The sequence below is a fragment of the Phlebotomus papatasi genome, chromosome 2 (genome assembly GCF_024763615.1).
Source record: "Phlebotomus papatasi isolate M1 chromosome 2, Ppap_2.1, whole genome shotgun sequence".
Lineage (NCBI taxonomy): Eukaryota > Metazoa > Arthropoda > Insecta > Diptera > Psychodidae > Phlebotomus > Phlebotomus papatasi.
In genome coordinates this window covers 50115088-50142305 of record NC_077223.1, presented here as the reverse complement: position 1 = coordinate 50142305, position 27218 = coordinate 50115088, and the positions used below count along the sequence as shown (strand labels likewise).

General features: G+C 31.9%; 1 protein-coding gene across 1 annotated transcript in view; it reads right to left on the bottom strand.

Moving 5' to 3' along the window:
- LOC129801455 (cytokine receptor) overlaps positions 1-27218 on the bottom strand; it is a 43501-nt gene that overhangs the window by 3243 nt on the left and 13040 nt on the right. Inside the window, exons 2-10 of the mRNA XM_055846532.1 lie at positions 22542-22612; positions 18790-18956; positions 18023-18708; positions 14293-14839; positions 14079-14226; positions 9226-9534; positions 8864-9145; positions 4594-5645; positions 4435-4522 (exon numbers count right to left, since the gene is read on the bottom strand). Coding sequence (XP_055702507.1) covers positions 4435-4522; positions 4594-5645; positions 8864-9145; positions 9226-9534; positions 14079-14226; positions 14293-14839; positions 18023-18708; positions 18790-18956; positions 22542-22612 — 3350 coding nt within the window. The remainder of the gene's footprint in view (positions 1-4434; positions 4523-4593; positions 5646-8863; positions 9146-9225; positions 9535-14078; positions 14227-14292; positions 14840-18022; positions 18709-18789; positions 18957-22541; positions 22613-27218) is intronic.

Sequence of the window (27218 nt, the reverse complement as noted above, 5' to 3'; positions counted from 1 at the left end):
TTTCTCGTCAAATTTAAATTAATAACTTTTAAAACAAGTATAAATTACAACTAGCGCCATCTGACAACCCATATTGGATTTAGTTTTAACTTTTTTGAGAGTTGGTAGCACTGTAGCCAGTTTAGATACCCATATCCAAAATCATCAAAAACAGATACTAACATTCAATTGAGTGTTTTGTTTATACCAATTACGCAAATTGTGTATTAATGCGAAATGAGTAAAGATCGGTGTCAGTTACCTACAAAACAGAGTATCATCGTTTATTTGCGAAAGAAAATGAATTCATTAGAAATATTGCACAAAAATCAAAAGTTCCCAAAGGCGCTGTTGAAAGTTCCATCAAGATTTTCAAGAAAACTGATGGTTTCAGCAACCGAAAACGCTCCGATCGGCTCCGATCGAATGACTATAACACACGAGGATAAGATGATTGCTATACATAGCATACGAAATCGATGACTTACAGTTACAGCCCCTTAACTTAAGCATTCGAGCAAAACTTTAATTTCTTTAGGAAAGATTTTTAAATATTTTATTAATTTATTGAAGTACTTTGGCCAAAAAGTATTGTTTGTTAATGGGCCAATCCATCTCAAAACGACCGAAAAATCGCAAATCGAGGGGTCATGGTCTTAGATGTTTTTGAATTTTACATATGTTAAAGTACACGTTAAAATAATATACCCCTATTTTTTTTTTTCGTCTGAAAAAAATTCCTGTCCGGAGATACATGGCGTCAAAGATGGCGCCTCGCGCTTCATTCCTCAATTGCGATTTTTAGCAAATATTTTAAAATGCTCTATTTCGGGAACGGGTTGAGATTTCTTCTTACTCTTTTTTTTAATTGAAAGATAATTTTATACTCTTTAAAACGATATACTTGATTTTGCATTATCTGCTTAAGTTTTTTTGTAACGGTCTTTTAAAAAAATTTTGAAAAAAATTAAAAATTAATTTTTCTCAAAAACCCCATTCTCAAAAATTTTGATTTTTTTACTGTTGATCAGTAACATTGAGTACTATATTCCCTGAAAAGGCGAGCTTCCACTTTTGCACTTACTTTTTTTTAAAAATATTTGAAAAATTACCATATTTTCAAAATAAAAAATAACCAGCTAAACTCAAAATTTTGAGTTCAACTTTTCAGGGAATATAGTACTCCACAATACTTATAAACAGCCAAAAAATCAAAATTTTTCGAAATCAAGTTTTTGAAAAAAAAATTTTTTTTTGAGTTTTAAATAAAAATGTCTTTTATTGACAAAAATCAAACTTTAAGATACATTTGACACATGTGTCAATATGTAGATTTTTTTTAAACGGAATTTCAAAAAAAAAAATTTTTTTAATTTTTTCAAAAATAATCCAAAAAAATTTCCAAATTTTTTTTTTTTTTGAAAAACTAAAAGAAAACAAAAAACATAATTAGTACATGTGTTTAATATGATTTAAAGGCTTTTTTTTTGTCAATAAAAGACATTTTTATTTAAAACTCAAAAAAAAAATTTTTTTCAAAAACTTGATTTCGAAAAATTTTGATTTTTTGGCTGTTTATAAGTATTGTGGAGTACTATATTCCCTGAAAATTTGAACTCAAAATTTTGAGTTTAACTGGTTATTTTTAATTTTGAAAATATGGTAATTTTTCAAATATTTAAAAAAAAAAAGTAAGTGCAAAAGTGGAAGCTCGCCTTTTCAGGGAATGTAGTACTCAATGTTACTGATCAACAGTAAAAAAATCAAAATTTTTGAGAATGGGGTTTTTGAGAAAAATTAATTTTTAATTTTTTTCAAAATTTTTTTAAAAGACCGTTACAAAAAACTTAAGCAGATAATGCAAAATCAAGTATATCGTTTTAAAGAGTATAAAATTATCTTTCAAATAAAAAAAAGAGTAAGAAGAAATCTCAACCCGTTCCCGAAATAGAGCATTTTAAAATATTTGCTAAAAATCGCAATTGAGGAATGAAGCGCGAGGCGCCATCTTTGACGCCATGTATCTCCGGCCAGGAATTTTTTTCAGACGAAAAAAAAATAGGGGTATATTATTTTATCGTGTACTTTAACATATGTAAAATTCAGAAACATCTAAGACCATGAAGGGTACCCCTATGGTCGTCTTGAGATGGATTGGCCCTAATGCATTTCTTTTAAACAGTTGAATCTTTTTGTTCTGACTACTGTTACCGCGCGCGGAATTCGTTCTACGGCCGATTTATTCAAAAGATCTCCTGCGAGTATGCAAATTTTCTCGATGCATAATGCCATTTCGCGCGTTTTTTTTCGGTCCCGAAAATGTGCATAATCCCGGGACTGAGTATAATCAGTTAGCGAACATAATTCAAGTCTGATAGGATACTGGTACTCACCATAATGAAACTAAGTAAGGGAAGAACGGGAGAAAAGTTCTTGTTAAAAAATAAAACTTCAAAGCAGTCTATAATTTACCGGATAATTCTTCCAATACAAGAATAAATCAAGCCGAACGAATGAATATCTCGACAGGAATAATACTACGACGATACAGCTTCCAAACTACCAAGTAGTCTTGGAGGAAGGTCAAAGCATCCATATAATCGTAACGTCAATACTGTAAATATGACCTTGAATACCATCTAACTGTTTTTCAAAGTTAAAATAAAAAAAGGACTCCAGAGAATGCATTTCTCAACCGATCGGGGTCAATCTGAATTCATTTGAAAGGTCTTGGAATCCGTAACAAGTCTAAACCGGTTCCAAGTAATTAAGCGAGGGAAATTAATGAATTTTCATCTGATATCAGGTTTTCATGTCCCCGTGTGGCTATTTCAGGGAGGCGTAATTTTTGCAACTCCATTTTTATATAGGGTGTCATTCTCATTATTCTCTGAAAAACTGAGAGAAATCCGAAAAGGTTAAAATAACATTCCGGAAATGTCTATTTTACCCTGCAGTATTGATCCGAAATCGGTGTAAATATTACCCTTTTTAGGTGTATTATGGGTTAAATTAACCCTTTCCATGTTAATTTTACACTTAAAAAGGTGTAAAATTAACATTAAAAAATGTTGATATATTTTTACACCTAAAAAGTGTTAAAGTTACGAGGAAAAAAAGTTAATCGCAGCCTCTTTTTTTTCCTCAGTGAATGCTTTGACCAGGAAGCGAAAGCAGGGGCTTATTTTGATTCCTATGCCCTCTATCAACGTCTCGTGGTAACTTTATGTGTAGGGCCATTTGCTGCTCAAAGGACGACTGGAATGGCTGAAACACTCCTACGAAAATATTGACCACATTCCCTATGCAAATTTTAAGTAAATGAATATTTTGCTAAAAACTCTATCTTTGTAACTTTAATTATCCTCAATAAACATCGCTAGTTTTACACGTTTTTAATGAAAATTCATGACCGAATTATTTTGCTATCTTTTTTTAACTAAATCTTTAAAATTATCTCTACTAGTAAATTTAATGACACTTTATTTGAAAAAAATTGTTAATCTTGTCAAAAATTAAGAGTAATTGCAATCTTACTTTTTGGCCATAGCACTTTTTGGCACTAAAATTTTCTAAAATTTGCACAAAAAACAATGCAATAAATACATTTTGTAGAAAATCAATTAAAATCTTTTTTTTTAATTCTCTCATCAATTTTAAATAAAAACCTTGCGTTTCTAAATTGAATCTTTGCTCACATTTATAGTAAGGTGGGGTAACTGGATCGTTTTCCGTAGAGTGCTACTTAAATGCTTGTTTTTGGACTGATGAAATTCTTTTTTACTTCTTCTAAATCCATAGAATTATTCACTGTTTCATTCAGAAACATAATATAAAAAAAATATCAAAAATATTAAAGAAAATTTATAAAATAATGATAATACTGAAATATGTCAGCATGAACTAAGTGGATCGCCTTTTCGCTAATTCAATTTTAATTAAACCTTTGGATTTAAAATACTTTTTTCACAAGGAAAAAACAAATGTTTTCAATCAACCAGCTGTCATTAGCGAAAATATCACTGCTAGATAATTTTTAGTGAAGAACCCAGTTGGCACAAGATTGAAATGAGTCGGTTACACTCACTCATTTAATGGATAACAATATTATTTTTGCTTTTTCACAAACTTGAATAGTTAAATTATGTTACTGTAGTGACTATATTACGGAAAATAAAAATAAAAATATTATTTTAAGTGGATTATGACCAGCGCACAATAACTTTTGTTTGTAAACATGTTTTTAAAATTTCCCATGAGAGTGAGCGAGATGACTAGATCTAGATCTCACTCACTCTCATTTAAATGTCAAAAACATGTTTACTAAACAAAAGTTATTGTGCGTTGGGCATTAGTCATAAACGATCCAGATAGCGAAGTGCCCGGATTAGCACACTTGACTATAGGAAAAAAATAAGAAAGACTTCAACGAAATGTAAACGGGTAACCCCTTACCTGAAATTCCAGTTTCATCAGTCTCTTGCACCATTGGTGTCTTTATGGGCGCTTTCAGGGACGCCAATTGTGTATATCCTTGCGACGGCTGTAAAAGATTCAAGTCAAACAAGTTTTCCAGAAAATTGCGGTAAAAAGTTTAAAAAAAAAAATACTCACCCTCGCAAAATGGACGTATTGATTAACTCCCGGACATAGAGCCACTTGATGTGTCTGTGGCTCAGTTGTCGGACAAATTTTCTTATCCTCAACTTTCTGGGGCTGAAGACTATCAAAAGACACCTCATTGGGCATCTCTTCTTGCTGAGATTCAATTGAATGCTTGTCACTCTCTTCCATTTCAATATGATGGTTCTGCTCCTCCATGGAATCAAGCTCCTCCGGAGGTCCATCGTGAGATTCACACTGACTCTGATTGTCCACATTTGCAGTACTACTGGTGGTACTGCTACTGCTGGACTCCATATGATTTCGTAAAAGACTCCTTTCCTGCTCATCCTGTTGCACCCTTGTCTCACCACGATGGTGAATCTGAACATTTCTCAAAACTCCACTCTCAATAATTTCACCAATTTTCGGACACTTTGAATCCTTATTGATGTCATTGAGAGCATCCGGTAGGACCACCTTAATGTCACTCATTGTCTTGCATTTCCTGTATAAAATCATCGTGAGCACCGCCATTCCCACGAGTCCCACAAAAATTATGAAAATGTATATCAAGGGACTGCTTTGACTCAATCCACATGCATAGTAGAAGATTGACGTGTAATCACCACTGAGATAAGTTGGATGCCGATCTGCCTTCAGCCATTTCTCCAAGTGACTATCAGTTCTACCCAAGCACGAAGGATATTCTCGAATATCCAAGGGTACTGCCCCCGTATCAATGGTATCAAGCAAAATATATTCACTCTCAGAGTATTCAGTGATATTTGAATCCTTGCCCTGGGGAATTGGACTCCTGACTACATTCACAGCTCGCACCTGCAAATCAATCTCAGTCCAAGATTTTGGACATGACCGATTCACCCAACATTTTGTCGTATTGAGCTTCTTGGAGAAACCAACAGCTCCCCTCTTTCCTTCAGTAACCTTCGCATAAACTTCATAGTAATCGAGATTACCTCCAGGATGTCTAGGTGGATCCCACGATAGCAGAACATAATCATCATATTTGTAATTTTGCGGTGAAGTTATCTGATCCGGTACTAAACAAAAAAAATATTCTTATTTTTTCTGAATAATAAGCATTTTTAGCAGAAAAGCAAATTTCGTTTTTAAACATTTCACGTTTTTTAAATATTTATTTTTTTTTTAAATATTCTTCATATCTCAATTTTTTTGGAATACTCGATATGGTTCAGTTTCTTTTCCCATTGCGCTATTTTTTACTGTTTATCGGTACGACCGGTACAAAACTGATTTGAACTGATCAATATGGTTCAATAATTAAATTTTCCAAAATAACGTAGTACTACAATGACTAATGGAGACTGGGGCAAAAAGTCACAAATCGAGAATTTCAAAATTCAATATCTTCCAAGATAAGTAAGATAGCGGCTTAAAACTTTTTCCATAGATAGCCTCAATAGACCTTCTTCAATGTCGTAAGTTTCTTAGAATTCGAACAAGGAATTTAGAAAATAAAAAAATATCGGAATTTTTTGCCCTATTTTTGAAATATTTTCCTTGAAGACTATATCAATTATTACCTATATAAATTTTGAATAATAAGTATACTTATTAGGGCAAGTGTGCCAAATTTCGGCATAGTTGCGTGCAAGCGCCAAACTCTCAAATTTGAAATGTAATTTTTTTTTAATACTAATTGATTTTTTTTTATTCCTTTTTCTTAAGGAGTGTTGCTTGGAAACTTGTTAACGATTTATCGTCTTTATTTTCTCTAAAATCATTCTTAGTAGATTTTAAAATGAATAAAAATATAAACATGGCTTTGGTCCCCTATTTCGACCACCTTTATTCTCATAGTTCCTTGCTCTCCGGGATTTCTTCCATTGTATGTTTCACTTCCTCTCGTTTGTCAAAATTACATTTTCTGTTTTTCTTTTGCATTGTATAATTTCTAGAGTATGTAAAAACTAAAACTTCATGGAAATTCGAGGAATAAAAAAGGTGGCCGGAATTGCAAGCTGGCCGGAATTTGGCACACTTACCCTATTCAAAATTTATGCACTACTGGTGAATATTTTCTAAATGACTTGGATTCTTTGAATACGAACCCGCTATCTATTTTAGCATTTTACAAAGATTCTTTTCTCAAGAAATTTTTTTTTATTAAAAACGACCACTTGGGGTAAAAAGTAACATAAGGTATGGAGCGAAAAGTAACAAAAGCCAAAGCAATTTCTGATGTCTCACGGTGAAAAGAAAAGTCATTGGCATGTGTTGCCGATTGTTGTTTGCATTGGTCAAACGATTTGCAGTCATTTGTGTGTTTTTTTTCTAAAATAGCTTAAAAAGCGTTTTTATCATTCAAATAGAGAAAACGATGTTTTACAAAGAGGAATAAATTTCCTATGAAAATAGGTATTTTTTTTTAAATTTGCGGAAGCCCGGAACAAAGCGAATCAAGTGATAATATCCCATGCCTGATACTACAGTTGCCAAACCGCTGGTGACAGCGGTTTCATATTTTGCATAGTGGTAGTTCAGTTTATTGGCTACAAGCCTACAAAAGCATTTTAGCTAAAAATTTATAATAATAATAATAATTTATAATAGTTATTATAATAATTTATAATAATATAGCGCTTTAGTTTGTTGCATTTTTTTTCAGCCACCCTGTATTTGGCCCAGCATTTTTGAGAATGGTCATTAAATTACCTTTTAGAAAACGGCTCGATAAATGTATTTCCTTACAAAATAGAGGAAAATGACTTTCACAAATTTATAAAGCGGTAAATTTCCTATAAAATTCCTTTTATCCTTCCTATAAACTTCATTCCTTTCATCCCATTCAAAAGCACACTTTTTTTGGCTATGAAAATACCCTCGAGTAATCCCAATTGTATATTTTTTTTTTTAAATCAAAGTTGAAAAAGAATTTAGAGAGCATATTTCTCAACAAGTTTTGACAAGTTTGGCTTTGTTGAAAAGGTCTTGGAATTCCTGAGATCTTACGATTAATATTTGGAGTAATTCACTAATTGGTTTAAATTGTTTATGAATCCGTAAATATTTTAAAAATTACTCTATGAAAAAGCACTTGCGTTATGCTCGCATGAGCACAACACAATAAAGAATTTTATTAATCTAACTAGAAAAGTAAAATAAAACTACTCTTTTGATTAATGTTGGGCAGTTCAGGCAGTTACAGTATTTTTTCGTTACTCATTCGAGAAGTATATACACTGAGAGAAATCCTAAAAAGTTAAAATAACATTCCGGAAATGTTAATTTTACCCTGAATTATTGATCCGAAATCGGTGTAAATATTATGCTTTTTAAGTGTATTAGGGATTAAAGTTACCCCTTTTCATGTTAATTTTACCCTTAAAAAGGTGTAAAATTAACATTAAAAAATGTTGATATATTTTTACACCTAAAGTGTTAAAATTATGAGGAAAAAAGTTAATCGCACCCTCTTTTTTTCTCAGTGTATGAGACTATCAGATCAGAAGTGGTCTCCTTTGTAAGGAATTTCCCTATTAAAACAATCCACTTTTGCTCTGAGCATCGCATATAAGCAACATGCAAACTGAGTACAGCTAGTTCCTCTTAGGCTATTACAGAATATATGGCACATTTTTTTATTTTATTAATTATTTTATTAAAATTAAATATTTTCAAAAGTCATGCGAGCTTGAAGTGCCCAATCTTCCCCTATAATATTTAAGGACAAATTCAAGCATTCTGCAAAGTTGTCACGCATTGTCAATCTTTTTTCTGTTGCATTTCAAATATTTTTTCTCATGTTATTACTCCGTATTATTTTTATAATTATTAAATTCCCTAGAAGTAGCGATAGATGGACAACTAGTCTATTTCGTTTTTATTTAATTTTAATGGCATATCCCGAACTTCCGTTCCGAGATTTTACCTAAATTCCAAGAACCATGAATTGATTAAAGAACATGTTCACAGAACAAACTGTTGTTCTTTATATTTCTACAATTCAAATCATTTTCCACCATTGGAACTTTATTATTTATGAAATGTTATTGTTTTGAAGTCAGTAAAGCCCCGGAAACATGTTACAATAGAATTTCTTTTAAAAGTTTGCAAAGTTATTTTGTATTCCAGGAATAATTTGCATAACCTGCAGCAATTGCATTTTTTTAACAATATTTTCCTTCTCGCATACATTAGATTAATCATTTCAAATTCTTTTAATTAGAATTTTACTTGGAAAATAATTAAAGTAAAATTGTGATAATAAATTTAAAACAAAAATATTACAACTTACCTCCCATTTCCGTTTGAACGTGAATAATTTCACTCTTATTGGACGAACTTGTTGTCCAAGCCACAACGATAATCTCATAGTAGCTGTGCGCCTGGAGATTTTCTATTTTATAGTAGAATGTTTCATTCTCATTCAAATTGTTGTATACTGGAAAGTTGGAGCTATTGCACCAAACAGTATAACGATTGAGAACACCATTTGCCCTCTCTGACCGATCCCAACTTATAGTCACTGATGTATTTGTCACTGATACAATTCTCAAATTTCTCGGTGGAGTTGGAGCTAAATTGACACAAGAAAAAAAGACCAAATAAAAGATTTTATCAAGATAAAAATTAAAAGCAATAACAAAATTGCCTTACGTGCTTCGAATGTCGTGTTAACGAGTGGTACACTAGGACTTCCCATTCTCGTTTTCGAGAACATAGCAATTGTTGTCATGTACGTCGTATAGGGTGTCAATCCTGTGATGTTATACTGCGTTGTTCCCGTGATATTCTTTACAACTTCCGAATTAGGTTTACACGTAGAATTCTTTGGAGCAGTTATCGGACAATAAGTCAATTGATAGCCCTGAACAATTGGAGCATCCGAACATTCTAGTCTCCACTGAATTTCCATATAGGTGGCATCCATTTTTGACACCCATACCATGTTGAGTTTGCCAATACCTTTATTCATCATTCCCAGACGATCATGAAAATGTTTAATAAACAATCAATCATCTGCTGAATGAATTCAAAGCGAAACCACAACCACAATATTTTCTAATATCTCTTCTAATATTTTCAAAATTATTTACAAGAAAACATAAAAAAATCTTAGAAAAGGAAAAGCTAAAGTATTTTTACGCTTAAGCACCATTCAGCCATAAAAATGCTAAAATTCTAAACGTGCTGTTAAAATAAAATTAGTAAAGTGAAAAAAAAAGATAATAGATCATTGCATACACTCAGAAAAACAAACGAGTAAAACTTACTCGATTCGATCTTAAATTAACTCTTTTTCGTTGTGATTTTCGATTAACTATATTTTAGAGTTGATTTTTCTTCTATTGGTGTAATATTCGGAAGAGTTGTTTTAACTTTTTTTCCAAAAATTTAAATGACAAAAGAGCGTAAATAACTCTGAAAATAACTTGTCTTAAGATTTAAAATAACTCGTTTCAAGAGTTAAAAAAATCTTTCTTAGAGTTAAAATAACTCTTTCAAACCCCAAAATGAATATGTTTTGGAATTTTAGGTTTTTTTTCATTTTATCATTTTCTTTATTAATATTTTCTTGACCTAAAATTCCCTATATTCCGAGCGAAACATCACATATGATGCACTGCACATGTCTTCATGAAACGCTGTTATGCATATTTCTAGTTGATGTTCCATATGAACTTTGTCACACGAAAATCTTCTTGACTAAAGTATATTCTTAAAACAAAAACACTTAAGCATATACTTCAGTCGAGATGAAATTTTACATCGAAAAAGAGTAATAATTACATCGATATCCGACGGATTAATTCAACTCGCACGAAGAGTTGATTCAACTCTATTTACTAAAATTTACGACGAAAAAGAGTAACAATTACATCGATATTTGTAGAGTTAATTCAACTCTGCCATAGAGTAGTTTTAACTTTTTAGCTTTTTTCTTAATGTAGGCATACATTGGTCATATTTTTAGCTGAGATTCTTTACAATCTCAGCTTTTGTGGTCACAGGTGAAATCCAACCTCCTTAGATCGGGCCCAAATTTTGGATATACACGTTTTGACACTCATAGATCGCGAATATCATGTATGCTCAAAATCGATTTTCGTGGACGTCCGTCCCGTCCGTCCCGTCCGTCCCGTCCGGAGTACAAGCGCTTCTGGAGAGAGAACGGAAAGAGATATCGACAAGCGGTTTTTTGCAAAGGTTAAATGTCGATAAGTGGCTAGAAGTTGATGATGTCAGATCCACTCCCCGCGCCTTTCTTCCGCCATTTTGAAACACCCCCAAATTTTGTTTTCTGAATAACTCAGCCCCTACCCTATCGCATCGATCGATCTCAAATTTTAGTATGTTATAGCTGGGCCTAAGAGCTTTCCATCGATACCAAACTTAAGGTCCCCTGACCCCCCTGACCCGAGCTAGGGGTGATCAAATATTTAATTTTCAAATGGCCATATCTCCGCATCTAATTATCGGATTTGAAAAAAAATTGGTATTAACATCCCAATTTCATCTGATTTAATCAAAGGTCCGATTAATCGAAAAATCGATTTTCGATTAATCGATCTCGAATATTTCGAAAACTAGACGATGCTTTTACTTTAAATTTTAGTATGTTGTAGCTGAGGTCGAAACCTTTCCAACGGTGGGTCGCACTCCTTCCTCGATGTTCCCTGACCCGAGCTATAACCAAAAATGTCATGACCGGACTACATTTTCCGTATTTTCTGTGTTTATGAAAGGATTTCGATGAAAGCGTATATTGTAGCGTATATACAATATTTTAGCGTATATTGTATCTGAAAACAAGACCTTTATAATAACACTGTGCAACAGCCAAAAATGGGATGGAAAATAATGAGTAGTTTCTTGTTCCTTGATATATCCTGAACATTTCTCCCGAAGAAACTTGTGGTCCATCACGTCAAGTTTCTAAGATATCTTAAGAAAAAAATATTTAAGAAATTTTTCGAAATATTTGAAAAAAAGTTGTTTATAATCAATAACGGTACATCCTAGGATATTGGTATCAAAGAATAACTCAAGGATGTGTAGAGGAGGATTCAAGGACATTTTTCCTGGAACAGCGCATATACCTATCCCTCATTTTTTAGATTTGTTTCATAAACTCCCAAATGTCCTTTACAAAAATAGTCTCCTGAATATCATAGGTTCGTAAAATATACCGTTATCCAGAAATTACGTATTTGAATGATTTATGAACCACAGAATTTTCTCTCAAAAATTCATTATTTTATTTCAGAGTTTGTACTTTTTGAAAAAGATTGCTCGTAATATGGTCATTTGACGAGCATTTTTATTCTTTTACAAACATTTGTTCATACATTTTTGTTTTTCTGGAAAAAAAATTACAAACATATTTTGTGTATTCAAGAACATTTACAAACAAATGTTTGTAAAAGAATAAAAAATTCTCTTCAAGTGATCATGTAACGAACAATGTTTGCAAAAAAAAGTACAAACTTTTACGAACTTTTACGAACAATTTTACGAAATATTTTTTTTATGTGTGAGATCCAATAAAATCAGAGTCGATGTATCGCTAAGGTATCGCTAAGGGTTAAGGTATAGGGGAAGTGTGCCAAATTTCGGCCAGCTTCTAATTTCGGCCACTTCAAGTGTAATTTCGGCCATGCAAATAAGTTAATTAAAATTGTGTATGTTATCTTCGAATAGTCAATGAATTCATTTTGCTCTTAAATATTTATTCATTTTAGGATGTATTAACACAAATACCGTTAAATTTTAGGTATAATTTGAATTTAAATTCCGTTGTAAAAACTTACTGTGGAAAGAGTCTTACAAAAAATGTGACAGATCGATTGTGTTTCTAGCAGTCTTACGATTTGTAGTGAAGTACAAGAGGTTTTCCTTCGGTGTTTTTCATGAAAATTGATTAGTTTTCATTAATGATTGTTTCTGTTTCAGTTAATAGTGAATCATTCTTTAAATTTCGGGTAAAATGTCCAAGCTGGATCCTGTATTTCGCGTAAAAAAGTATATATTTTGTGAGCGTCTCTCCGGTGAGGTAGTGTTGCCTATTCCGGCAACATCTTTTGTTTTCCTAAATTTCTTATTAATTTTATGTTTTTTTTTTCAATTTCTGAGTTCTACAATGTCCAGAGAAAAAAACATCGCTTCTATGAAAAAGATGATGTGCAAAAGTCCTTGGAAGAGTTCAGGAAGGGCAAATTGCTACGGGAATCTGTGCGTAAATTTGAGATGCTACTCTTCAGGTCTTCAGGAAAAGTTACACGGAAGATCTCAGGGTTTGTGGGTCATATAAAAGTATTAAACTAAATATAAAACTCGTTCCGTTTGACGTTTTGAAATTTTCTATCCGTTACGTTACAAAAGGCGGCCAGAAAAAAGTGTGGCCGAAATTTCACTCAAAGTGGCCGGAATACTACCCAAAGCAATGTCCATATTATTATTAATTTTTCAATATTTTAGGAAGTGATTTAAAGAAAACAAAGATGATTAACTAGTTTTCAAGGTTCCACACAACCTTCTCGAAAAGGAAGTAACAAAAAATATCAATATAAATTAAAATTATTGCATTTCACACTTAGGACTTCGGTGCTTATATGCAACTATGCCGAAATTTGGCACACTTACCCTAGTTGCATGCAAGTGCCAAAGTCCTAAGTTTGAAATGTAATATTTTTAATATAAAATTGATTTTTTATACTTATTTTGAAGGAGTGTTTGATTGGAATCTTGTATATAATTTATTGTCTTTGTTTTCTCTAAAATCATTCTTAATACATTTTAAAATGAATAAAAATATAGACATAATTTTGAGTAATATTTCGGCCACTTGGATTCTCATAGTTCCTTTCCCTTCCGGAATTCTTCCAAAGTCTCTTTCACGTCATCTCGTTCGTCGAAGCAATACTTATTGTTTTTTTTTTCTTTGCATTGTATAATCTGTAGAGTATGTAAAAACTAAAAATTCGTGGAAATTTGAGGAAATTTGAGGAATAAAAGAAGTGGTCGAAATTGCAAGCTGACCGAAATTTAGTACAGTTACCCTATAAATATTTTTCTGCTTCACCATCTTCATTCATTGTTAACTCTTTCCGGACCGCAGCATATGCTGCAAGCCAATGTCACAATTTTTAATCAAAAATATCTAAGCTCAAGAATTAATTGAGGTCCTACAAAAAATATCTTACATTTGGACATCCTTATAGTTTGTAATCATCCACAAGAATCGGATTTTTATCAGTTCTGAATAATTAAAAAAATTGTTTTTCATAGAAAATGCATATGCTTCTTTGGGTACTACAGTCCCAAAAGAGACGAAAGAGTTAATAGACATCACATGCTATAACAAAAAGTGTTTCAAAAATAATTAAATAAAATAAAACATGTCGTTGACCAAAAAGCATAAAATAACTATCTATTTTTTCACACCATTATTAGAGAAAATGCTTCAAAACATACTAGAGAAATATCATAAATTAATATGAGGTACTTACCGTCACTTTTGGATGCTGTGCACATTGACCAGAGTAATCCGGAGCTGGAATAGCGTGAGTTTGCTGAAAGTGCCATGTTTACAGCTTTGCTGTAATCCAATTCATACTCATGGACTGATGCATCAACTGTTTCAAAAGACATTGGACCCTAAAAGAACACCCATAAACATAAACATCCTGAAAACTAATAATTTTAACCATTGAAATCACTCACGTCACATTCATTGGGATTCGTCTTGGATTCACACCAGAACACCGTATAACTCACGAGTTCATCTTGGCGTTCTTTCGGTGGTGCCCAGGTAAGCTTGTACTTTCCATTGATGCTAAACTTTTTAAGTTCCGTGGGCAGAGGAAAACGTTTTTCCTTAGCTGGAACATAGATAGTGCTACCCCTGATTGATTCCCCTTCAGAATTTGCACTGTGAATTGTGAAGATAAAGTCAGCATTGGGTAAATTCACATATCTCGCCATAATTGTATTAATCTCAGTGGGTTTGATAACACTGCGATTTTTTCCTCTGACATCTGGTACATCCTTTACCACGTAGTGCGAATTATTGCCATTCTGATCCTCAAGTGGCAATTGTTCCCAATACAGCACTACATCATTGTGATCATTCACATAGAAACTACCAATATCCACACGGGGTGGACGATCTGGAATTTTAGCATGTGTCTGGAACTGGAAGCTCGTATAATTTGACCACAATTCCTCACGAGTAGCTCCAGGTACTCTTACACGAATCCGAACATCATACCTTTGAAGAAGGAATAGGAGTTTATACAAACCAAAGTATCAATTAATACGTAGCAGAAATGTAAAACCAATAAGTTTGATAAATTATCTAAAAAGTTTGCCAACAATTTGAAATAGTAAATTTTCACACTTTAGAGAGACCTTTCATTGATTGCAAACTGTCAAAAACAAACTCAGAAAGGGAAATTTTGCCAAAACATTATATGATTTGATGACCAAAGTTTGTACAATTATTGCAATAATTTTCACATTCTTGCAATCACATTTGATATGACCGTAACACCAACAATTTGCACAGCCATACTTTTTTTAATTTTAGTTGAAATAATTTACAATCTCCATTCCATTTCCAACCTCTACCTCTCAATTCCTATATTCACCTCTAAGCAGAGCAAATGCCTGGTAGGCTCCGGTGCACTCAGATAAGCGATAGAAGTTCGGGTAACCAATCCCAGTGGAAGATCTCCAACTTGAGACTAACGAACAAGAGATTTGGTTCTTCTAGATAGAGTTGGAAGAAGGGATAGCAACCCCTTCCCGTAAAAGCAAGAAAAACTCGCACACAAAACTCGCAAGGAGTAGGCTAACGGAGGCTCTAGTTCGGTCTAGAACCAACTATAGTTTGTTTGAAAATAGCTACAGGCACGTATCGGCATCCTTGCATCTACAAGAAGTCTACAATACTGCCAAGTGATAACAAAAAAGAATGACACACAATCCCCAAATCCCATGAAATTAGAGACAGGAAAAAATTCCGTCATCAACCAGGAGGGGAATTCTGTAACGCTCTGACAATGCCATATGACAAATTGGGTTTAAATCTTAGGAGAGCTTTTTCGAAAATGCGATTCTGTAGCCGTGAAATTGCCATTTCAGCTCACCTGGCATTGTCAGAAATCACATATTTGAGATTTCTGGCAATTCAAATGACAATGAATTTTGTTAAACAAATCAACTAAGACGTACTGTATTTTTATAAAATCATCAAGTAAAGGGATTTCATTAAAAAATTAATAAATTGCATTTTCGAATTCATATGAAACTCTTCTCGCTATCTAGGCGAGTACTTTAGAGGAGTTAATCTAACACGTCAAGATCACAAAAACAATTGAGACAAGTTTTTTTTTTTTTTTTGAGAAGCAAAAAAATGTAAAAAACAAAGTTTTATAGACTTGGAAGTTCTTAATTGAGTACTTAGTGAAAAGTATCTTTCATGTCCCTCAAATATACTTATATGAACATTAAGGCCTTAATTAAGTACTTAGCGCAATTGTTTCACTATTTACAACAAAGCGTTTGCTTTGCCTCGTTTGCGTATCTTTTTTATAAATAATTTGGTATTTTCAGCTCCATTAAAGTTAAATCATTGAGTTACGGACTTATTGAATATTTAATAAAAACTTAATGTCTTAGCTGACATGGTCATAAAGACAAAAAATGCAATTCTTGAAAATTAATTAATGAAATTAATGCCATTCTTGAACTTTTCACGATTCTGCGATGCAGTATCATAAACAACATAAACAAAAAGCAGTCGAATAATGTGAAAAATAAGGAATTCTTGACTTATTGTTTTAAATAAAAAACACTCTCTTATTAATTGAAGAGATGCGATCGTCTCAACTCAAAGAATCAGTGAAAATTATTTGAAACATTCCTGCTTTCTGGATAAAAAATAATCTCACCATTAAAATGAAGTGGAACAGGGCAAAGACGGAATCTTCCACATGGTCCACATGAGATTACTTACGGCTTTTTTCTTTTAGATACAAAGTTTAGGCCTTAGAGTTCCTCCGCACGTTCGTTGTAAGATTTGATAAATTGAACACTAGGAGAACAGAAAAGGCTTAATTCTTTGAAAAATACAATATAATTATGATTCAATACAAGGTGAGTCAATTGAACTGCAACTTTTGCAAGTGCTGTATTTTTTTTATTTGAAAATGAAATTTATTGACGTAAGCGAGAAAGAGCCAGAAAATAGTCAACATTTGAGAATCTGAGATAATGTCGTTTGACGAGGGGTCATCGAAGACCGGAAGTTGATATCTCTTAGCGTTTGAATTTTATATGACTCAAAAAACCGAAAAAGTGCGAAAAACAGTATTTAAAAAAAAAAACTATTACCGTTACTCTCCCGATCCATCACCGATTATGACCGATGTAATCGGGTTCAGAATTAAAAGACCTTTCAAAAAAGTCCAAATTCAACCAAATCCGTTGAAAATTAGGCCCTCTAGGATGGTTGACCTTTGACCTTAATTAATTCAAGATGGCGATTTTTCCGGTGATAGGGTGTCAAAGGACGAAATGTTCAGCTGGACTACCTCCAAAACATATCCAAAAATAAACGAAATCGTCAAGGCCAATTTTTTGCAAAGTAAAAAAAAACATGTTTTTGGAGGGGTTAGAAAGGGTGGGGGTAATTTGCGTAACTTAGTTCGATAGAGAATGTTGACTTGTGGGGGGGTCACCGAAGACCGGAAGTCAATATCTCTTACCGTTTGGCAGCCAGGATGGAGAGAAATTGAAAAAAAAATTAATTGTGAAAACTGCTCTCTCGTGGAGTTCGAGCAGTTGAAAAATCACAGAAAAATTTCGTAAATGCTTTTGTGGAATTGTAACCAATAAAATGAACTAACTTTATGCAAAATTTGAGCATGCTGTCCCGAACGGTTTCAAAGTTATAGCGATCTAAATTTAATTGCAGTTCAATTGACTCACACTATGTATCAAAGTTTTGGAAAATTCAACGAGGATAAGAACTCAAGGAAAACCCAGTAACATTTTAACACTTTTTTTGCCTCATAGCTTTAACATTTTTAGGTGTAAAAATATATCAACATTTTTAATGTTAATTTTACACATTTTTAAGGATAAAATTAACATGAAAAAGGGTAACTTTAACCCCTAATACACCTAAAAAGGGTAATATTTACACCAATTTCGGATCAATACTGCAGGGTAAAATAAGCATTTCCGGAATGTTATTTTAACTTTTTCGGATTTCTCCCAGTGAAGGCTCCGAACCTTCATTGTATCAAATAATCCTTCTTTTACTTTGTAGAATTATTACATTATTTTCTATTTGTTGGCATATTTCGAAATTATCAAACCTGTTAGTTTCTGCACATTTTATCTACGTAAAATTCTTATGAAAACATATTTAAAAATACAAACTTACCACATATGAGCATAAAGTCCATCAATTCTTAGAGAATAGTTGGAGAATGAAGTATTCATCAACTTAGTCATATCCAGTGATTGCCATTTAATATCCGACGTACTCCATCTACCCCCAGCTCTTGTGTATTCCCCTTCATGGATGAAACCCCTCTCAAATACATGCAAAATATAATGGAGCTCCCACGCTAGAGTCACCCTTGTAGATTCTCTCATTGTCACATTCATCTTCAACGGTGGATTTGGTTTAACACTATTATAAGTGGACACTTCGAATTTTTGTAAATTAGTTCCCAAACTATTTTCCATTGCGATTTCAAAGATATAATTATCATATGACGACAAATATTTCTCCACTTCAAATGTATATGATGTTTTGTTATCATTAGGGTTGATCGTTTGTATATTTACCCTACGAGATGCTCCTCCAAAGTAAGACAATGTATAATTTGTATACACATAGTTGACTTTCTTGTCAAAAGTGCAATTCAATTTTTCCCAATTGTACGATATGCATCGAAAATTAGTTAAATCCTGTGGTTTGTAGCCCACATTGACAGTAGAGTAGCTAATGCCAGTGAAAATATTCTTTTCCTTGTACTTTTTGATTCCACAGACATACCACTTCCTACCAGTCGGTCCACTTATTTTCGGAATATACAGATTAATTGCTGAATCGTTGAGAATCTTTTTTAAAAAAAAATACAAATTAGAATAGAGAGTAACAAACAAAAAATGCCACTTTTGGAAAAAATTTGTTAACTTTACCGTGATGTACTTTCGGTTAATTTCATTGCCGTCTTCCGCAAAAATTAAAAAGTCTAAGTCTTTTTCAGTATAGGGTTGACTGAGGTTGCTGGCTACTTTCCAATTAATACTACAATCCAAACTAAGTTCTCCTCCAACTTCAATATCGGCAGAACTCGGAAGTACATCTATAAAGAATGAAAATAATTTTGATTGAAATTAACCTCATGACTCTCTGGCCTTCGAAACTTAATTTAAATCTTAATAAATTCTAGTTCTTATTCTATTCTTCCCATAAAATAAACAAGGCCTTCTTGGAAGTAAGATTTTCAGTCATTAATTATTATTCTTCTTAATAGAATAAGGACCACGCAATACCCTCAATTCTGAAATAAAGATCGAGATTAAGAAAATTTCAAAATTTTGGTATTGTGAAATAAAAAAAGTCAATATCAATATGTCAAATCTGTCAAATGTCTTGGAATCTGTAAATCCTAGACACAAACCGTGTGGATTGTAAGATTTACAATTCTGGAACAAGTATTTCAAGATTTCAAGACATCAAATTTCTTACACTCGACTCTTCGTTATCCGACTGACGTGGGGACAAAATGACATTTTGGTTTTTTGAATCTGGTCAACGTTTTTTATATTTTCTGCTGTGGGAATTTGTTTTCTGTCGAAAAACAACAGAATTTTCTTTATGGTGTGTTTATGTTCATTTTGTAGCAAGATTGTGTGTCAAAAAATTTGATAAAATGAAAATAACACATTAATTCCCGTCAAATAATTTCGTCAGATATCTTTAAAGATTTCTGCAGAAAATATCTACACCTCTGCAGAAAATCTGCCGAGAAATCTGTAGATATTCCTACGAATTTTGTTTGGGCTTGGGACAAAATTCGTCAGAAATTTTTGCAGATTTTCTGACGAATCCTGGTGCATACTCTGACGAATTTCTGTAGATATTTTGCCGAATTTCTATGGATTTTTATCTACATTCCAGACTTTCCAGACAGCTGTGTCAGAAAAGATGGAATATTTTTCACTGAAGTTTGCAAAATTCAATAGACTTATTCTTGGTGATATCACAGTGTTTATATAAAATAAAGATTTCTGCGACGCCGTGTTATAAGTAGAGAATAGTGAAGTGATAACTTTAAACACAGTGTCGACCTAAATTTCGTGTTTTTGTATCATTCGATTGGCGATTTTTAAGAAATAAGTATTTTTACTCGCATTCTTTTTATTTATCTAAAATGTTTAGTAGGTAATGCTTGTTAAGCAGAGCATACTATTTTCTTTGTAACTTCTACAGTTTCTTGATAAATCAGCAATATTTTTGTTGAAACAATGGAGACTATGCAGATTTCCAATGCAGAAATTCTGCCGAGAATCTGCAGATTTTCGGCAGAATTTCTGCTGAAAATCTACAGATTTTCTCTGAATGTACTAGAATATACCGTTATACAATTCAAAAAAACCTCCGAGTAAAATCGGCAGGTAGAGCAATGATTTGACGGGTTCACTCTGGACAAACTGCATGCTTCGTAAAAAATCCTTTTGAATACATCAACCGCCAGCGTTTGACAGCTGTCACCCGGATAACGAAGTGCCGGATAACGAAGAGCCGTGTGTAATTCCAAAGAGCTCTCAAAGGTGCTTGCAATTATCTAGATACTGACAATTTGAAGTTTCACATAGTATTTGCTCTAAATAAGGAATATTTTTGTAAAAAAAGAATCAAAAAGGATAGTAGTATAAAAAATACGACGTTTAACTCTAAAATTTAATCGAAATGGTACATATTCAAAGGGGTCCCGGTCAAAATCCCGAAAGCCAAAAGCCCTAAAGCCAAAAGCCCGAAAGCAAAAATCCTGAAAGCCAAAATTCCGAAGTCTTAAAAGTGTCATAGCTACTCCCACGCTTACTGTAGACAAAGGGAAATTTTCTGTGTCTTGGGAAATTATTCTACACATTATCCTCCATATAATTTCATCATTTTCCAGATTTTGAACATTCGGGATTTTGGCTGCCTCCGATTCAAAGATTTGTATCGAAGTGCAACACTCTGAGAGTACCTTCAAAAGAACCATACGCGTAGTATTCTAGGCGTCCTAGTAGAACAAATAGCCTAGTAGATTACTAGCCTAGTAGTACGTCTCAAATATATTTGATACAGTTTAAGAGCAGAATCACATTGACGGTAAAATGCTCGCGGTAGCCTCACCGTACTTCATTAATTTACGCATTTTCATTGAAAATCTTACGTACATTTTCCATTACCGTATTACCTTATCTCATACTCGGTGGCACTAGGTGAAAATAATTATAAGAAAATTAAAGAAATAAAACGAAAATGCGATAAACGGTGAGCATCAAAACTGTAGAATTATTTTCTCGTACAGGTTTTTTTTTTGCTCACCGTTTATCGAATTTTCGTTTTATTTCTTCAATTATTATTTTTACCTATTGCCACCGAGTATATTATAAGATAAGGTAATACGGTAATGGAAAATTTGCGTAAGATTTGCAATTAAAATGCATAAATTAACGAAATACGGTGAGCATTTTACTGTCAATGTGATTCTGCCCTAATACTAATTTTCCTAATTTTTATTAAATTATGACCATTCCTGATCCAAACGACGACTATCTAATGTAGTTTTTTAGAGTGTTAATGGATTGAAAATCTAATAAAGTCTTCTTTGATAATTCCTGTAACGTAGATTTCAAGTAATAAGTCGTATTATTCTGTTGCCTGAATGTAAAGTATTACATTTTATTTAGATATTTTTATATTTATTAGAGAGCAATCTTACTTGTGAAATACCACAAAATACTCTTAAATCTTACACATAAACAAACACAAAAAAATCTTAAATATAAAAGTCAAAAGTTGAGTACAAAGAATCACAGTTACAAGAACTAACTTGAATCAATTACCCCAAACTAAGGTCTTTGAAGGAATCATCTTTATTTTTTTTTCTAAATATTAGATAGTAAAAGAATCCCTTTTTACTGAAAGACTACGCCTCCCTGTTATATTTTGTTCAGGTCCAAAATATGATTTTAACCAAAACATGATTTTTTTAAATAAAACACAGTTGAAAAAATGGAAAAATTGTAAAAATATTGCCTAATAATTTTTTTTACGTTTTCACTATTAAAAATTTTATAAGAGGCGTGGCCTAATTTTTAAAGATCCCCCTTTCGATGGAAATATTACAAAGCATCTTCTTATTAATGGAAATTAAAACTTTGAGATAAGAATATCTTCTAATAAGTATGACTAAATATTTTTTATTGACGTAACCTAATAAAAGGTTCAACAATAATAATGAAATAATATATTAAAATAATTATTTATATCCCGAGAGAAGAAAAATTACGAGACTGTTTACGCTGAAGATCTCTTTTAAAAAATAAATCAATAAATAAATAATTATAGTAATAAAAAAAATTATAAATTGCCAAATTTCCAAAGTAGAAAAATAAAAAAGCTATAATTAAATTTTACTTTCGATTTTTAGCTGAGATTATTTTATTTTAAAATTCAAATTTCAGTACTATAATTTTAGAAATAAATTTGAATAATTTAGTAAAGATTATTACAAACACGACAAGACTGTAAATCAAAATAATAATTGGTCAAGTTTAAACTTATAATAAATCACTGGAGTGGTATTTCTACTGAATTCAAGTGTTTTAAATTCAAATCCTTGGAAATCACAATTTCTCTCAAAATTTTTCATCACAAAATGAAAACTTACCTCCAAGTTTTTCACTCGAAGATACAGTTGTGATGAAAAAAGTCCAAAAAATGATGAGCCACATTTGTAATCTGCAAAGAAAAACAAAGAAATTATATAGAATAGTCTATCAATAATTCGTGGAAATTTGCCAAAAAAGCATGAAAGTTGAACTGAGATTTAACACGAAGTCAATGATTTTCCTTTATTGAGAATAGAACAAATATTTAATGAGAATTTTTACACCATTTTAAAGAGATTACATGACCAATTAAATTGTTTAAATCAGTCAAATACACAAAATGTTATGATTTATAGGGAAAACATCAGCAAAATTAAATTTTTAGGAATTTCCATTGTGTTTATATTTAAACTTTCAATTCCTTCCAAAATATCCGCTAATCTCTTCCAATTAGCACTTAAAATAACTTCTCGCACTTGAGGCATATTCAAATTGCCAAAATTCTTCAAAATATTTTCCGATTGAGTTCCTTAAAATTCGCAGAAAAATGAATACAATTCATCTACGCAATAGTTGATTGATTTGCCATTCACTAAAATTGTATAAATATATAACCAAGCAACATGCATAAATTGCGCTGAATAGTGTAGATTAAAGTCACGTTTTCACACGCAAAAGGAAAACGCAAAGAATTTTCATGAAAGAAAATTGATATGTGAAAATTTTCACATGGTTATATTTTTTTTTTCTTAAGAGGGCAAAAGTGCAGAATATGCACACTTTCTGAAAATACTGGTTGCATAATAAAAAAAAACTGAGTGTGACTAATGAACCATATTTGTGGGAATTTTATTGATTTTATTCAAATTCACTTGAAACCAAAAGTGCCACTTTTTAAATTCATTAGAAGTCTTTGTAAGACCTGGATAATTTATCTTGATGTAAGGATTCGTTGAAAAACCACAAGGACAAGTAAAATGCAAAGACTTCGACAACAATTAAAAAGAAAACTTCCTTTAGTTAATTAGAGCTATTTCCCATAAATTCCTTACTACAAACAATTAAAATAACTTGGAAGACTTTCTTTCATTCTGGACATAAGTGGAATAAAATTCAATTAATTTCGTCAAATTTATAAATATCATTAATTGTATTAAATTTTAAATGTTATAGCTTCTACATATTGCGACAATTTTTTTTTATCAAAATAGGGTATTTTGAAGTAAAACGGTTGCGCATTGTGGCCTCTATACATTAGTGAATTTTAAGTCCATATATTGAAGCAAATTCCCTACGCTTGTGTAGGAAAAACTCTTCAATATGGACATAATTTTCTCTGTGTGTAGAGGCCATTATATACACGTAATTCACGTCAAAATGCTCCATTTTACCGAATATATTTTATATAATGTGTGTGTTTATGGACATTTATGAACAAATGTTTGTAAAAGAACAAAAAATACTTGTCAAGTGATCATTTTACAAAAAAAAAGTTTGTGGAAAAAGTACAGACTTTTACGAACTTATTAGTGGGTTATACGATTTACGAGCATTTTGTAAATCTTCAGTAAGAATTTACAAATATTTACCAGCAATTTTTCAAAATACCATTCGGTTGAGAAATACGCTTTGTAGAGCCTCTTTAACTTTTTAACTTGGAAAACCATTACAGTAGACTCTCGCTCAATCGGCTCTTTTTCAATCGGGCGCAAAAGTTTGTTGACAATTTTCACGTTTAATTATGAAGCTAATTTGCTCAAATTCGCTGTAGTTCTTTCTATTTTATCGTGATTCTTTATAATTGAGCGCTTTTTATGGAATTTGCAAAGGGTTTGACGCCCAAATCTATCGATAAACCGGATGACATTTCGCCCCAAATGCCCATTTGAGAGAGAGCCTACTGTATTAAGAATGATTTAACGGTCTTCTCATATAGGTACAAATATCCACCTAGGTAATTTCTAAACATATGGGGCAATTCACGGAGAGACAAACAGGGGAAAATTCATGGTCTAAGATCTTTTTGAACTTTACATAATGTTAAAATATATTAAAAATTAGTATACACACTGAGTGAGAGAAATCCGAAAAAGTTAAAATAACATTCCGGAAATGTTAATTTTACCCTGCAGTATTGATCCGAAATCGTTCTAAATAGCCTTTTTAGGTGTATTGGGGGTTAAAGTTACCCTTTTTCATGTTAATTTTACCCTTAAAAAGGTGTAAAATTAATATTAAAAATGTTGATATATTTTTACACCTAAAAAGTGTTAAAGTTATGAGGAAAAAAAGTTAATCGCACCCTCTTTTTTTTGTCAGTGCACGTATTTTTTCTTTGTCTAGAAAAAAATCCTAGCCCGAGATACACAACGCCAAAAATGACGTATCGCGCTTCATTTCTCAATTGCGATTTTTAACAAAAATTTTAAAGTGTTCTATCTCGAAAACGGGTTAAGATTTTTCTTGTTCTTTTTTTTATTTGAAAGACAATTTTCTTCTCTTTAAGACGATATGTTCTATTTTGAAGTATTTGTGTAATTTTTTTAAATAGCATTTTGAATTTTTTTAATTGAAAAAAATCTAGAAGTAGCCAATCTCAAAATCAGAAACGTTCAGAAAGAAAAAAGGCTTCGACTTTTGAGTTTAACTATACTTAATGAAATCTTTTTTTTTATTCTTCAAATAAAAGAGTTTTTGAGTATAATTAAACTTGAAAATGGAATCCTTCTTTTCAATGTTTTCAAGGAATATAGTACTACAATAATACAAGCAAAAATTTTGGAAATTTTGGATTTGTCATTTTCGAGAAAAAAAAATTGGACAAAAATAAAACTTAAACACACATTTAGCACTATTTTTGGACATATTTTAGAGTTTTTTTTACTTTAGTTTTTGTTATTTCTTAATAAAAGTCTAAAATTATTTTGAAAAACAGCGTAATATGTGGCAAATATGTGTTAAACTTTTCAAAAAAAAAAACAATTTTTTTTTTAAATTCAAAATAAAATTTTTGAGCAAAATATTCTGGAAACACTTTATTTTAGAAGTTTAAAAAGAATTTAGAAAACATATTTCTAAACCGATTTGGGCTGAGTTTGACGTCATTAGAAAGGTCTCTGATTCTGAAAATCGAACCTTATCATGATATAATTTAGCTACACAGACAGATTTAAAAGCTAAATTACATTATGATATTTCTCAGTTCCCTTTAAAAATAGGTGAACAATCCCAATTTTAATGCTGTCTTATATCCAACGATACCCCACATCCCCCTAATATACTGGACAGACTTACGCATTAAGCTAATAGACTATTTAATGTACCTATAATCAAAATAAAGACAAGAGTATATTCCCATTGATTTCCCCCTAAGGTGTTTCTTGGCTTATGCTGTATCAAGTCTGTCTAGGGCATAAAAGGTGTTCATACAGAGTTAAAAATCTCTGGTAAAAATTTAAAGCACCAATGACTTATCGTCAGTTAAATCAGCATTTGTCGTAACTTTCTTTTGAGAACTTTTCAGGAGACGAAATTTTCAGTTCAATATTATTTTTCTTAAAAATGAGCCCCGAATGCGATACTTTTGAGTCAAAATAATAAAAGTGGCACTAATAAACTGTAAGTTAACTCGAGAAAATCTTTAAAAAAATATTTAAAAGCTACAATATTGAGAAATATGTTAGAAGAAACACAATAAAATTTTATCGTAACTTCCATCGTTTATAAAGCCGTAACTTCCAATGTATGGAGATTCTGGAAGTTACGACAATTTTTTAAAATGCATTATATCGGTTTGAATTATTCTAGTGAATAATCTGGTGAATAAGCGCCTTTATTTGACTAAATTAGTCAATAATACTGTTATCCCTGTCCCTAAGCTTTTATTTCATAAGTTTTATTGAATAAATTTTGTGCGCCACGTCGCTTGTTTTGTTTTGAATTAATGACAGATGGGCAGGGATTTTTTCTCACTTTTTTCTCGCAAATATTAAATTAAAATGATTTCATGTTAGACTATTCGCACTGTCTTTCGATATTTGGAAGAGTTTGTAAACGGGCCGATCCATCTCAAGACGACCATAGAGGTACCCTTCATGGTCTTAGATGTTTTTGAATTTTACATATGTTAAAGTACACGATAAAATAATATATCCCTATTTTTTTTTCGCCCAAAAAAAATTCCTGGCCGGAGACACATGGCGTCAAAGATGGCGTCTCGAGCTTCATTCGTCAATTGAGATTTTTGGCAAATATTTCAAAATGCTCTATATCGCGAACGAGTTGAGATTTCTTCTTACTCTTTTTTTTATTTGAAAGATAATTTTATACTCTTTAAAACGATATACTAGTTTTCGTATTATCTGCTCAAGTTTTTTTTGTAACCGTCTTTTAAATTTTTTTTGAAAAAATTTAAAAATTAATTTTTCTCAAAAACCCCATTCTCAAAAATTATCATTTTTTACTGTTGATCAGTAAAGTCCTGGACACACTTAAGACTAAAGTCCAGAGACGACTAAGCTCGTTCATAGCCAAGTCAGTTCCTGACACACTACAAACGAGGCTTAACATTTTCTAGCACTCACAAAACATAACTTTCGTGGGTTTTATGCAGATATTTCTACTGAAATGCACTAGTAGTCATTTGAAAGTGAAACTACTTTTAAATTTACTTCACAATTCACGTATAACAACAAGAATTATTCACTAAAATCGCCAAAATTGGCTTAAGTCGCGAG